General features: G+C 33.2%; 2 protein-coding genes across 3 annotated transcripts in view; one reads left to right on the forward strand and one right to left on the reverse strand.

Annotated features, from left to right (window-relative positions):
- LOC143045938 (rho GTPase-activating protein 44-like) overlaps positions 1–9,418 on the forward strand; it is a 75,381-nt gene extending 65,963 nt beyond the window's left edge. For both annotated transcript variants that reach the window (XM_076218784.1, XM_076218786.1), the window contains one exon: positions 5,326–9,418. Coding sequence is in view for 1 of the 2 variants with exons in the window: in XM_076218786.1 (XP_076074901.1) it covers positions 5,326–5,357 (32 nt within the window). In the remaining variant the exon portion in view is untranslated. The remainder of the gene's footprint in view (positions 1–5,325) is intronic.
- A 427-nt stretch (positions 9,419–9,845) lies between these two features.
- LOC143045944 (exosome complex component RRP46-like) lies at positions 9,846–13,215 on the reverse strand. The gene is made up of 2 exons (XM_076218795.1): positions 13,092–13,215; positions 9,846–10,639 (listed from the first exon to the last, which is right to left on the reverse strand). Exon 2 carries the CDS (start codon positions 10,628–10,630, stop codon positions 9,959–9,961), a length of 672 nt encoding a protein of 223 aa, XP_076074910.1. The 5' UTR covers positions 10,631–10,639; positions 13,092–13,215; the 3' UTR covers positions 9,846–9,958.
- Positions 13,216–13,769: the final 554 nt, after the last annotated feature.

Here is a 13,769-nt window from a genome sequence, read left to right on the forward strand (position 1 = left end):
GGATCTGCCACTGTCTATGACCACAAAAGGAAGGTTGGGATTGATTTTGGGAGTTTTGGTCCCAACAGTTTAGGAATTAGAGACCAAAAACAGGTCCCAAATAAGCATTTTTCTTGGTTTTTACACAATAACTTTAGTATAAGTTAATAGAAATCTATGAAATTTTACCGCAAGGTTTATGACCACAAAAGGAAGGTTTGGATTGATTTTGGGAGTTTTGGTCCCAACAAATTAGGGGCCAAAAGGGTCCAAAATTAAACTTTGTTTGATTTCATCAAAAAATGAATTATTGGGGTTCTTTGATATGCCAAATCTAACCGTGTATTCAGATTCTGAATTTTTGGTCCCGTTTTCAAGTTGGTCTACATTAAGGTCCAAAGGGTCCAAAATTAAACTTAGCTTGGTTTTAACAAAAACTGAATTCTTGAGGTTCTTTGATATGCTGATTCTAAACATGTACTTAGATTTTTGATTATGGGCCCAGTTTTCAAGTTGGTCCAAATCGGGGTCCAAAATTATTATATTAAGTATTGTGTAATAGCAAGAAATTTTCAATTGCACAGTATTCCACTATAGCAAGAAATCTTCAATTCCACAGTATTGTGCAATAGCAAGAAATTTTCAATTGGACAGTATTGCACAATAGCAAGAAATCTTCAATTGCACAGTAGTGTGCAATAGCAAGAAATCTTCAATTGCACAGTGTTGCACAATAGCAAGAAATATCTAATTTCACAGAATTGCACAATAGCAAGAAATTTTCAATTGCACAGTATTGTCCCTTTTTCAAATTGGTCTACATTAAGGTCCAAAGGGTCAAAAATTAAACTTTGTTTGATTTCAACAAAACTTATTGAATATATGTGGTTCTTCAATATGTTGAATCTAACCATGTATTTAGATTTTTAATATTTGGGTCGGTTATCAAATTGGTCCACATTGAGGTCTAAAGGGTCTAAAATTGAACATTATTTGATTTCATCAAAAATTGAATTCTTGGGGTTCTATGATATGCTAAATCTAATGTATTTAGATTTTGGATATTGGACCATAATAGGTAAATGTCCAATTTAAATTTTTTAAGTTTTTAGGTTTAAGTTCTTAGACCACATTCATTCTGTGTCAGAAACCTATGTTGTGTCAACTATTTAATCACAATCCAAATTTAGAGCTGTATCAAGCTTAAATAACGTGTCCATACTTGCCCCAACTATTGATGGTTCGACCTCTGCGGTCGTATAAAGCTGTGCCCTGCGGAGCATCTGGTCATAAGCCAATATTAGGTTGTCACGGTTTTGTCAGTTCATCAGATACTATAATTGATATAATGAATGATTGTAAGATGTAGTTGTATGCCATGTTTCATATAAGCTTGACCTCATTTTTTTGGTTCATTGGTCAATGTTAAGTTTTCATGGTTTATAAGTTTATAAGATACTATAAGAAATTGGTCAACTATAGTTGGTGAATGGAATGATTTAAAGGTGTGCATGTCTGTCTGGCAATGTTCATATTTCCTTGGCCTCTTATTCATAAGTACATTGGTCTATGTTAATTATTCATCAATAGGTCAACTGGATTAGGTGCATGAAAATATTGTATGATGTAGATGTTGTCTGGCAGTGTTCATCTGACCTTGACCTCGCTTTAATGGTTCATTGGTTCACTGGTCAGTTTCGTCTGTTTCTTAGATACAATGAACATTACTTCACTAATATATTTGGTGTATGACGTGATTTTAAGGTATATTTGTCTGTCGGAAAGGAGGTTTTCCCGACCTTGACATCACTTACCTGAATCATTGATAATGTAAAGTTTAAGTGATTCTTGTATTTATTTAAACCTTCATACCACAGACTGTCAACATAACTTCAATAATAATCAAAAAAAAAAATACAACAGCCAAGACATTTGAGCGCGTGCAATCAAGTTACCGTATGCTCTTATGTGCTGATGTTTAACCAATGAATGTCCGAGGTTAGGGAGCTACCATTTGATTTTTATGGGGGGGGGGGGGGGCTAGGATGAAAAATTTTGTCCTGCATTTTTTTTAGCTGTAATCTCTGTCCTGCCTTTTTATTTTTCACTCTGTTCAGTCCTGCCTTTTTTTTTTTAGTTTATCCAGACTTTTTTTTACCTAAATTGTCGTCCTGACTTTTTTTTTGCAAGTGCCTCATCCTGCCTTTTTTTTTACTCAAAATTCCTGTCCTGCCTATTTTTTTCAAATTTCATCCTATAAAACATAAAACTTTGGGAAATTGTTTATATCTATTGACGTGAGCTCCCTATCGTTTTTTATAAATTTTAGATTTTAAGTTTCTGAGTAATGAGGTTTATTCAATAAAAATGGTGGTTTTTTTTCAGTTTTCTGATAATATCTCAAAAATCCTTTCACAAATTTGCAAGGAATTTTGGTGAATTGTTTATATCTATTGACATGAGCTCCCTTTCAATGTTTATAAATTTGAGATTTTACTTTTCCGAGTTAAGGGGTTTTATTAATTAAAAAGGGGGGTTTTCTAGTTTTCAGACATTAACACAAAAACGTTTTCAGCAGTTCTCATGAAACTTTGCTGAATTGTTTATATCTATTGTTGTAAGCAACCTTTCGATTTTTATTTTATTTTTTTTATTTTATGTTATTCAGCTAACGGGTTGATTCATTAAAAAAGATGGTATTTTCCAGTTTTCAGACAATAACTCAAAAATGTTTTCAGCAGTTCTCATGAAACTTTGGTGTTTTGTTTATATACCTGATATATATTGACTGATTTTTATAAATATCTGATATGACATTGAGAAGTTATTGAATATTTCAAAAAGGTGACGGGTGTATCATGCGCTCATGGCGTAGCTGTTTATTTGTTATAGTATACTTTTTTCAGCATTTTTTTTTTGTACAGTTATAGAAACTCACACATGCTTGAAATTTAAATAGTGAGTAACAAAATTGAGAATGGAAATGAGGAATATGTCAAAGAGACAAAAAAGATATCTAGTAAAAATTCAAGGGCAGTTATGGTATCAAAGTAGGTCCAATTGACATAGTTCTTGTGTTTGTTGCTACTAAAAAATGACCTAAAAGAGTTTGAATAAATATATTTGACTTTTTTAAATGCCCATTTAATGAGGTGTGTGATTTTTTTCTGAATAAGACTATGAGGCAAAGTTGTATATAGGGTAGAAAAATCAAAAGCCCCAATTATAAGCATGCAATTTATCAAGTAACTCGAACCAATTTTGACACTCCTAAAGTAATTTATTCCACTATTTTCAAAGGCCTTATTTGAACATTATTTTATCAGGTTTTTGATTGTACTAAGTCTACTAATAAGTAGAATACATAGTTTAGTAGTGGAACGATGGCTTGAAGACGAAATAAATCTTTGTTTGTAATGAGTTATGTGCAGCTTCGGAACCCAGTACATGGTGGAAACTTTCACTGTACAATGTATTTGGTTTTGCTATGAAAAGAGCTGAGTCTATGCACCATATAATATAAAAGGTTAACTGGTTGCAAGGACCTAGTCCTTAATTGAGACCCTTGTCAGATATTCCTGGCCGTATGTTTTCCTTTTTGTCATATAAAGAATTGTTCTAATTTAATATGTTCGTTCGTGGCTGTCATAAAATGCTAACATTCCAATTTTCGATAACAGCTAACAGCAAATACATTATCACAATAACAGATAACAAAAAAACTAAAAGCCCAATAACAGCTAACAAAGAATAAGACAGCTAACAGCAAATATAATTTCAGAATAACAGATAACAAAGAATTAAAATGCCCCATAACAGCATAACAGCTAAACCCCTTGTCCCCCCCCCCCCCCCCCCGCTCATTTTATATTCCTTAAACATAACTATATTTTATATTCCTTAAACAGAATTGCATTCTAATCATTAGTTTCACAGATAAATGATATTTTTTTCAATCTTACGTTATTTTCAGCTTACTTTCAACGTTTCTTCAGGAAACAATATATAAACTCAATAAGAAATGTTGAAACTATAGTATAATTGATCTGGTGTGATGACTCATTTCAAAGGGAAACTATAGTTTGAAAAATGACAAAAAATGTCATGATACGAAAATTATAGAATTATTCAGAATATACATGTTTTTTTCACAGCTGGGAATTGGTTTGTATTCAGGTTTTCCTGTCAGAGTTTAAAACAGCACTATTTTTACAGTTATGTTTGATATGTTGATTTTTCTCAAATTGACAAGGCTAAAATGTACATGTTCCTTTACAGCTCGCTATATTATTGTTGAAATTAGAAATAGATACAATCGGGACAATAAAAACCTAAAGTTTAAAAAAGACAGACAGACAGCACCCTGGTGAAAAGAGGAACAAACAGTCCATTAAACTTAAAGACTGAGATACACAATCACAATGGTAATACCTGGGGTCAACCCAAGTGCTACAGGTATTAGCTCCTGCCGCGTCACTGTAGTAACTCCCGTCACTAAAATAATAATGTTCCACTTCTGTTTCTTCCCTTAGTCTCTGTTAGATAGTTATCTCATCGGTAATCATACCACATCTTATGTTTAGACTGCAATCAGTTAGGTGTATACTATTCATTGTCAACCTGGTATTCCGTGATACTTAAATCAATGCAAGACAGACGAATACCTTATAGAAGAACATTGTTTTGAAGTTCACAGTGGCGGATCCAGCGGGGGGGTTCCGGGGGTGCGCACCCCCCCTTTATTTTTGCCGATCAATGCATTTGTATCGGGACATATGTTTTGCACCCCCCCCCCCCCCTTTGCCCTGGGTGCCCTGGGTTAGCACCCCCCCCTTTCGAAAATTCCTGCATCCGCCCCTGGTTCATATGACAATAAGGTAAAGGTTTCAAATTACAGCATCCATATACTATATACTGGTATTCTCTACCACAACGTTGATCAAAGATATGTATCTTCTTTAATTTTGACATGGCATATTATGATTTAGGATATGGCAAAATACTTGGAGTAAACAAATTCATATGTAACATGATATTGTGCCAATAATTAGATGTGTCTGATACTAAATGATCTTAAATATCAAAAAGTGTTGTCATATTTGACAAACAAGGTGTTCTTTCAATTCCATTAGAATGGAGATAAAAGGATTGTATTTGTATTTGAATATTTGTGACAACAATTTTGCAAATATCCATTTAATTGCTCAGCTAACGCGTCTCTAGTTATCTTTGTCGTGGCGAATATCGACCATCAAATCACCATATTGATGCCTGCAAGTCTTTAAATGCATTTTTTTTTATACATGTACTAACAGAACATGTGATTCTATTCATTTTTATTTTCAGATGAAAACAAGACTGAAACAATTTCAAGCTGACTATAACTGGAAACTACATATATAACATTCTCGCGAATTAGCATGTATAATCACCATTGATTGCTGTTACTATAATATATCACTTGAAATTTCTATTTCGTATATACTGTAAATCCAGATAAGAATTACAGTATTAGAATGTGCATAATATTTTCAGTGTTAGGGAAGACTTTCAGACACTTAAACGGAAAAAAGTATAACAAACAAGAATGTGTCCTAAGTACACGGATGCCCCACTCGCACTATCAATTTCCATGTCCAATGGACCGTGAAATTGGATAAAAAATCTAAATTTGCAATAAATTTAGAAAGATCATACCATATGGAACATGTGTACTAAGTTTCAAGTTGTTTGGTCTTCAACTTCATCAAAAACTACCTTGACCAAAAACTTTAACCCGAAACTCTCACTTTCATTTTCTATGTTCAGTAGACCATGAAATTGGGGTCAAAAGTCTAATTTGGCATTAAAATTAGAAAGATCATATTATAAGCAACAAGTGTACTAAGTTTCAAGTTGATTGGACTTCAGCTTCATCAAAAACGACCTTGACCAAAAACTTTAACCTGAAACTCGCACTTTCATTTCTATGTTCAGTGGACCGTGAAATTGGGGTCAAAAGTCTAATTTGGCTTTAAAATAAGAAAGAACATATCATAAGCAACAATTGTACTAAGTTTCAAGTTGATTGGACTTCAGCTTCATCAAAAACTACCTTGACCAAAAACTTTAACCTGAAACTCGCACTTTCATTTCTATGTTCAGTGGACCGTGAAATTGGGGTCAAAAGTCTAATTTGGCTTTAAAATTAGAAAGATCATATCATAAGCAACCAGTGTACTAAGTTTCAAGTTGATTGGACTTCAGCTTCATCAAAAACTACCTTGACCAAAAACTTTAACCTGAAACTCGCACTTTCATTTCTATGTTCAGTGGACCGTGAAATTGGGGTCAAAAGTCTAATTTGGCTTTAAAATTAGAAAGATCATATCATAAGCAACCAGTGTACTAAGTTTCAAGTTGATTGGACTTCAGCTTCATCAAAAACTACCTTGACCAAAAACTTTAACCTGAAACTCGCACTTTCATTTCTATGTTCAGTGGACCGTGAAATTGGGGTCAAAAGTCTAATCTGGCTTTAAAATTAGAAAGATCATATCATAAGCAACCAGTGTACTAAGTTTCAAGTTGATTGGACTTCAGCTTCATCAAAAACTACCTTGACCAAAAACTTTAACCCGAAGCGGGACGAACTACTATCGTAGGTGGGGCATAAAAAAATCGACCAGTAGCTACAGGATTACGAGATAACATACGGAATACATTTTTTTTTTCACAAATATATGGACTTTAATAAAATAGGTTATAGCGAGTTTTTTTTTTTTTTTAAACTTTGAGAGTAACATAAACTTCTCCATAATCACGATAGTCATTATTTTGTATTTTAATGACAAATTGATGGAAATGAGGGAAATGAACTTACCTTTGACAGCAAAGTAAAACTTTAAAGACAGTGGTCATAAGGTTCCGTGACACACTGATGACATTGTCATAGTACATACATATTTGCTTGATGCAGCATTATTAAAAAAATGTATTAGCTTAGCTGAAAATGGGGTCGTTTGAGCTGTTTAGACTTCATTTACAAACATAGATGTGGTATGCTTGTCAATCAGACGTACATAGTCCATCATCATTAATAATTTTGTATGCTTAAACTGTTTACTTGTGTTTCTGAAATTGATTCACAGAATTCTTATATGTGTGCATGAATATGTTGTAAAGCGCTTAGGGTGATTTTTGTCGAGCATGCGACTTTTGTCGCAAAAAAAGCTTGACATAGGGATAGTGATCCGGCGGCAGTGGTGGCGTTAGCTAACTTCTTAAAAGCTTTATATATTTGAAGGTGGAAGACCTGGATGCTTCATACTTTGTATATAGATGCCTCATGTTACGAAGTTTCCGTCAATCACATGTCCAATGTCCTTGACCTCATTTTCATGGTTCAGTGACTACTTGAAAAAAAGTTAAGATTTTTTGTAATGTTAAATTCTCTCTTATTATAAGTAAAAGGATAACTATATTTGGTATGTGCGTAACTTGCAAGGTCCTCATGCCCGTCAGACAATTTTCGCTTGACCTCGACCCCATTTAATGGATCAGTGAACAAGGTTAAGTTTTGGTGGTCAAGTCCATATCTCAGATACTATAAGCAATAGGTCTAGTATATTCGGTGTATGGAAGGACTAAGTTGTACATGTCCAACTGGCAGGTGTCATCTGACCTCATTTTCATGGTTCAGTGGTTATAGTTTTTGTGTTTTGGTCTGTTTTTCTTATACTGTATGCAATTGGTCTACTATATTTGGTGTCTAGAATGATTCACGGTAAGGTGAACGTGTCTAGCTGGCAGGTGTCATCTGACCTTGACCTCATTTTCATGGTTAAGTGTTCAAAGTTAAGTTCTTGAGTTTTGGGCTTTTTTTCTTATGTTATATGCAATAGGTCAACTATATTTGGTGTATGGAAATATTTTTTAATCTATATGTCAGTCGTGTCGGTTTTATTTAACTTTGACCTCATTTTCAAGGTTTATCGCTCAGTGTTAAGTTATTGAGTTTTGGTCTGTTTTTCTTAAACGATAAGCAATAGGTCAACTATATTTGTTGTATGGAAGAATTGTTAGCTGTACATGTCTGCCTGGCATGGTTCATCTGACCTAGACCTTATTTTCATGGTTCATTGGTCAATGTTTAGTTTGTTGGGTTAATGTTAAGTTTATGCGACAGGTGACTTGTAATAAATTTTTATATTTAGGACAATCAACACAATATAAATGATTAGTAAAGAAGGCGAGACATTTCAGTGGGTGCACTCTTGTTGATATCATATAATGCGCTGTTATAAATACTGTATAATAATAATAATGGATCGGAAAGGTGATGACAAAATACATCCTTGCTCAAATACTAAAACACATGGGTTTTTACGAAGATATTTACTCCCTAGCCAACTTATTTGTCACATATAATGATACATGATTACGAAAAAAAATTACACAATACAACTTCTTTTGCTGTTAGACAACAAAATGGAAAGGGGAAAATTAACATAGGGATAGTGTTGTCCACTCTCAATCAAGCTCAAGATATCTTTAAGTAAATGTAGAATTCTCCACTTCTCAATACTAATATTTTATACATGTACTTATCACTTACTAGTAACTTAGATAATTTATGGATGTAAATTGTTAGGTCTCTGGAAACTCTTCCAACCTGTATTGTTAAATTTATTATACTTTTTTTGTTATGTAAAATCAAATAAATATCAAAGTTCATTAAAAAAATACTCTAGAAAATGCGATTTAGATAGTATTATTTCTCTCTTGCCCGACAGTGTTTCCTGTTCATTGCGATCATATGAAATGTAGCTACTGTTAATTCATAGTTATTTGGCTTTTATTATCAAATTTAGAAATACGTTGTGCTTTACTGAAACCTTGCACTAATAAATCTGTGGGTACAGCCTCAACATACCTTATATTGTGGTAATCGTGTTTGTATATAAAAGGCCCAAATATTTTTCCATATTGTTCTTATCTATGCAATGGATTGTACTGCTTTAAAACTACTAGCAGAAAGGGAAAGAGAATTACAACTGAATATAAGAAATGTGGTTTTAAAAACTGATCATATCTTTTGGGTAATAGGAGTCCCTTACATTTTTTGTATTTTGTCGCTCGGGTTGCAAAGGGAGGCCATACTAGAAAACTTCTACTAAATGCTGCGAACTCAGAATGCCCCAAAGGGCTGCCACTTCTAAAAATTGATCCCAACTCAGAATCCCAAAACTGTATGTTGCATGGAGTTGCTTAGTCCAATGGAATTGTGGGCTGAAAGTGACTGAAACTAATACAGATTTGATCTTTGACATTAATTATGCTTGTATTCACAGTGCTATGCTAGTGTATATTATATATATTGTTCTGTGATAATACTGTTTGTATCTATTGATAATCTCTAAAATGACTTGGTTCTCAGAAATAAAGCGTATATAATATACCTTGGTATTATTTATTATGTAGGATTTGTGGAAAGACTTTAGAGTATATTGGGTGGATGTTTCTGAGATAATTTTCACAAAACCAAGATCATGCTATGTATAATGCTCTCTACTACATGAATATAGATCTTTGTAAAGGAACTAATATAAAAATAAGGAGATTTGGTATGATTGCCAATGAGAGAACTATCCACTAGTAACCTGAGGGTGTCTGTGCAAGCTATTAAACCCTGGTGCAATCCACCATTTTCTACATAAGGAAATGCCTGTATCAAGTCAGAAATATGAAAGTTGTTTTCCCTTGATTTGATATATTTGAGCTTTTGATTTTGCCATTAAATAAGGTACTTTCAATTTTCCTTGGAGTTTGGAAAATTGGGCAATTTACCTATTAACGCTACTAGAAACAGACAAATAAGTCTCACATCAAACAATCAGGAAGACTTTTATAGCAGACAAAGTAGGAGTTTTTTCCACCATATTATTGGATGAATTTACACAGAACCATCTCACAGAAGAAAAATAACAAAAAGTTTGGCTCATTTTACAAAATTGTCTTTACTTAACAACTTTTCCATAGATTTCTTATAAAATTCAAACACTTGTTTGCTCGAGGTTTTACACAATGATGTACAATCTTTGAACTGTTTTGATGAGTAGCTTCCTTTGGTATTCACTGTTACAATGTTGAAATCTTTATTGTCGAATACAAATGTTAATAAAGCTTTTCCATCTTTTTCCTGTTTGCTATTTGGATCAAGAATTATCTCCCCTTCATTGTTAATAAGACATGTAACTGCTGCTACAAGAAATTTCAAACTTACTCCTGCATCCAACAGAGCAAGACAAGCTGAATTTATACAGCATGCCAAATAGGAACCAGTATTTTGCATTTCTTGGATAATAATATTTATACCAGACCTAGGATGAGCGGTTGTAAGAATCATGGTCTCACATGTGTTACGAATTATCCTTTCAAACATTTTCTCAGCACAACCTGGAAGTCCTACTTTTGATTTGTAAACAACTTCTACTGTAGCTCTATCAAGAATCTCTTTGTTCATTCGAACCTCTGTTGGGCCATAAATAGCTGTGGTTACACATGTTTCTCCCTGCATTAAACATGCATCGCCATCACAGCGTGTTAATTGTCCAAGTTCACAAGTCATTTCACGCATAACTTTGTCAACATGATTATCATCTGTCTTCATCTTTTAAAGCTGAAAAATAATATTTAACTTAATTAAAGCTGTTCAGTTACAAACATTTTTTTCAATCTCCATATTTCATGCAACCTTATTTTAGGCTATATAGACAATGTTCTCTCACTACGACGTGACTACGTAAATGATTCAAAATTTGGTGACTAAAAAATGTATGTGGAAAACATCTATCACATTAAACTTGAGATAAGGATACAATAGAAACAGTTAAGTCTGTCTCCTTTCTTGACTTACAACTAGAAATTTACAACAAGGATGGATTATAAAACCAGGTTTAATCCACCATTTTCTACATTTGAAAATGCCTCTACCAAGTCAGGAATATGAGTTCTTGTCTATTCATTTTTGATGCGTTTTGTTATTTGAAATTGCCATGTGATTATGGACTTTCCAAATTGATTTTCCTCTAAGTTCAGTATTTTTGTGATTTTACTTTTTAAAAACAAAATATTACAAAAAGAGATGATTTTAGCCTAAGCTGCTTTACAATTGTGAACCTTTCATTTCTATGAATCAACATTTCAGCAGCTGCTGCAAAAGGAGTACTTAATCTCCCAGGTGATATAATATTCCAGGGCTTGTGTTTCCTATCATGATCTCTTTGATAGAGGGTTGCTGCTCACAAGGTCTTGAAGAAAGCTAGTTAACTAAGAAGTGAAGTTGAAATCATCCCTTTGTAAATTTTACAGAAGCCATCACAAGTTGGTTGACCATTATGGAATTTCTGTTTCATAGATGATAATGGACATGTTCCTAATTTCATGAATGTTGATACATGTAGTTGTAACTACAATAATGTCCCCTTTTCCTGAATTTGACCTACATCTAGACTTATTACAGCATTTGTACAAACATGAGCAACATGACCAGAGCACCTGAGAATGGCTGAGATCAGTGAAGTTTTTGGTGCCAATGGTGGAGTTTGTGTCGCCCAGTCTTTAGTTATCTATGTTGTGTTATGTGTACTATTGTTTGTTTTTTTCTTTTTTTGTCAGTTTATTTTCTCCTTATGCTATGAGTTTGAATGTTCCATTGGTACCTTTCACCTCTCTTTAAGAAAATCTGAGATGGGTATCATATACATGCATAACATGTGTTCTTTAAGTTATGAACATCAATGATGAAATTAATAAAGGTCCTCAGAAGACTTATATCAGTATCATTCCACCCAAAATCATGTTTACAAGAGACATTCATTGAAACACCCGAACTGTGAATATCTTAAATTTATATATCCCCAACAGCAAGTTGGGAACATTACCCCAAATGAGGAATATCCCTTAAATAAGTGACTGTCCTGACACAAGGGGTCATTTTACTGATATACAAGAGTTACTGAAACTGATTATACATAAGTATTGTTGCCAATCCTAGTATACATGTACAAGTATTGTGGTCACCAATTTCAGTTGAAAAATATTTTTAACACTTGATTTAAGTCCTGGACTCATCAAAATCTGTCTGGACTCACCATTTTCAAAACTGGTGAGTCCACAGATGCATTAAGATTGAAATATTTTGTATAAACTGAACACAAATAAACATAAATATTATCATTTTATAGCAAAAGTTTAAAAGCAATCTTAATTTAATGTCATGTCATTGATCTGTAAGGCCCTGGAGACTAAAATATTACATTATATTGTAATAAAATATCTTCTACTTGCTATTGGACTCACCATGGCAAAAAATGACGAGTCCCTGGACTCCCCTTCAAAAATCCTTAGCGAGAACCCTGCGTGACTTGAAAATACCCCTCTTAAAAGGGTTCTCGAGGGGTTCATCTTCAGAAAGGGATAGTCATTACATTGAGGGGTTGCTCCTAAATAGCTGCGGATCGTAACTCTTATGGCCCTTTTTATTTTTTGGGGGATTTTGCGGACCTAAGAGGTGGGTCTCATAGGTGTCTAAGCGTAACGCAGGATTGACTGATTAGCGTGACACTTGAAATTCAAATAATTAAGCATAAAAACAAGAAACAAAGTCCATCTAGATACTGGAAATTACATGCACTATTGATATTATGGCAAGGAGAAGCAGGATACAGGATTCTCACTAAACAATAAGCGGAATCAGACCCCCATCCCTCCAATCCCTAAGAGCTATGGTTCCACAGCTAGTTCACAACCTGATTACTCATAAGACATAACTAGCAAGAGGGCATCAAAGAAATTAAAGTCAGTCTTCTTAGACTTATTAATCATATATGGTCTTGCTTGAGACATAAAAAAAAAATGATTGTTAAATGACAGGAGAATAGTTTTTTTTCTATTTATAGTTTTACTGACATTGTGACAATTATTCATTTATTTCAATATTTGGCAGAAACAGAAACAAAACACGTGTTTACTTTTATAATTTCACACGGATCACGGTGTCTCTTTTTTTTTTAAATAAGGTTTAGCGGTGGTATATAATAGTTTTGATAGAAGATATACAAAATAATTACATTAAAACCTCATTAACAAGGTAACTGGTACAATATGCAATCAAAACTGTGAACAGTTTAGACACTTTGTTGAAACAAAGGGAAGTAAATCTATAATGTAAAAGAAAAAGAGAGAAAAAGAAAAGGTGTGCCGAATGATAACCAATTTACTCAAAACAAAAATCCTCGTAAAACATAGTTCTCTGACATTTCTTTTTTTAATTGAAAAAAAAGAACAATACATCAAAAATCAGCATTTGGTCAGATTTAAATGGTTTGAACAGTTTTTCAATACTTAAATAGCAAAATTCTGGATTTTCTAAGTAATCGCCGATAAAATTTATAACACAGTGGAGTTGTCATTTTATGTTAAAATATGCAACATAGCCTAAAAAAGCTAATAATATAAAGAGATTCTACTCACTATGTTGTTATATCGTAATCAAAATGCGTCTTTTTTTCAAGATTTATTGACAGCGCTAAGACACATACAAGTATAATTGTATATTTAATGATCAATTCCTTGCTTAAAGTCAAAGCATACTACATAAACGAAATTTTGATTTTATTTTCTAAATAAAGAATGAAAGTAGTTTGTATAGACTTCAATAAATTAATAATGACTGTTCCCCTACATATAGACAAAATCCTTCCCTTTTAATGTATTGTGAATCAATAATATAGTATCCACGCTTAAAT

This window comes from Mytilus galloprovincialis, chromosome 9 (assembly GCF_965363235.1).
Source record: "Mytilus galloprovincialis chromosome 9, xbMytGall1.hap1.1, whole genome shotgun sequence".
Classification (NCBI taxonomy): domain Eukaryota; kingdom Metazoa; phylum Mollusca; class Bivalvia; order Mytilida; family Mytilidae; genus Mytilus; species Mytilus galloprovincialis.

Excerpts from the sequence above, each read along its gene's own strand:
- LOC143045944 (XM_076218795.1), bottom strand. The coding sequence starts at position 10,630 with ATGAAGACAGATGATAATCATGTTGACAAAGTTATGCGTGAAATGACT.